This window comes from Habropoda laboriosa, unplaced genomic scaffold (assembly GCF_001263275.1).
Source record: "Habropoda laboriosa isolate 0110345459 unplaced genomic scaffold, ASM126327v1 scaffold15, whole genome shotgun sequence".
Lineage (NCBI taxonomy): Eukaryota > Metazoa > Arthropoda > Insecta > Hymenoptera > Apidae > Habropoda > Habropoda laboriosa.
In genome coordinates, this window is record NW_017100141.1 from 1,270,126 (window position 1) to 1,271,390 (window position 1,265).

The 1,265-nt window shown below is 39.1% G+C and overlaps 1 protein-coding gene across 1 annotated transcript in view; it reads right to left on the reverse strand.

The window, feature by feature from the left end:
* Positions 1-1,265, reverse strand: part of LOC108570768 (ATP-binding cassette sub-family C member Sur) — a 30,745-nt gene that overhangs the window by 6,279 nt on the left and 23,201 nt on the right. The window contains exons 7-11 of the mRNA XM_017932675.1: positions 994-1,179; positions 778-924; positions 516-716; positions 313-450; positions 77-239 (exon numbers count right to left, since the gene is read on the reverse strand). Coding sequence (XP_017788164.1) covers positions 77-239; positions 313-450; positions 516-716; positions 778-924; positions 994-1,179 — 835 coding nt within the window. The remainder of the gene's footprint in view (positions 1-76; positions 240-312; positions 451-515; positions 717-777; positions 925-993; positions 1,180-1,265) is intronic.

Sequence of the window (1,265 nt, forward strand, 5' to 3'; positions counted from 1 at the left end):
AATTCTAGAAATGAAAAATTAGATTTCTCGATTTATCTCTCTGTAATCCATTCGTTTGACTTATCGAGTAATTTACTGATAAGAGTCCAATAAAAGGAATCTTTGTCCAGCATCTTCAACTCTTCGTCTCTCGTGCTCCTTATTTTCCTCTCGAAAATGTTCTCCCATGCTCTGAGCTTCACCAGCCTAATTCCCTGGAAGATTTCGTTCACCAGACGTAGTCTAGCATCGCTACTTTTCTAAAAAATCAATTCTCACAATTACCGCAATTTTTGTTCACTCTAAAGACAGAAATAAAAATTGTCAACCTACAGAGATTGATTTAGAATTTTCCGACATTTTCTTTCCAAGCATCAGCTGCAACGGAGTTATTATAAGTATGCACCATAGTGCACCAATGATAGCACTGACTCCCAATTTTGTGTAAAGAAGAAAAATTATGGCAGTGATCTAAGGATACAATTTTGTAGAATATCAATATAATATAAGAGTAATTCGTTCATCTTTCTCAGTACCTTCAATGGAATCGCCCAAGTATAGTGTCCAATCCAGAAGAAACTCATCACATTGTAAACATCCTCGGATATCAAATTGGTCAAAGTGCCAATATCGGCGGATTGCTGAAATTTATCATGTTCTTTCTCCTTATCCGGCGGATTCTCCTCCTCGACGATGCTCCAGGAGCACAAACGCAGTGCTTTATCGTACAGCAACGCCTGTAAAATTTTAAATCAACCATAACCCTCGATAGTCGCTATTTTCGAGCCTCAAGTGTACCTGAAGAGAAGACTTCAAGCGGATCCCCTCGACGCAGAGAATATGAGTGGAGGCCTGGCTTAGAGTGCTCTGCAATAAAGCGAAGAAGAACACCAGAAGACTGAGAAAGTAGCCATTTTGGTAGATCTCCGAAAATGTCATGACACCCTAAGAAATTCGAGATTTGAACACGTGGAAATTTTCTGAAGAAGAAGATTATCTAGAAAGATCGACTACCGTGGGGTTTAGAGGCTTCAATGTCCTATTCTGCGATGCTGAAACGTAATCCAGAATTTTGGAGATGGACATTGGTCCTACGAGGGCTGCAGCGTCTCCCAATAACTTTAATAAACCTCCTATTGCAAAGGGACACCATATTCTCTTCCAGAAACATTTCCAGAGAGACCATTTTTTGTGCTTTTCCTGCGAAAGATTGGGTGACTTATCTGATAATGTGTTAGGAACAAAAAAATTATTTAAAAGAAGTTAATACTGTGCACAATGAAAGA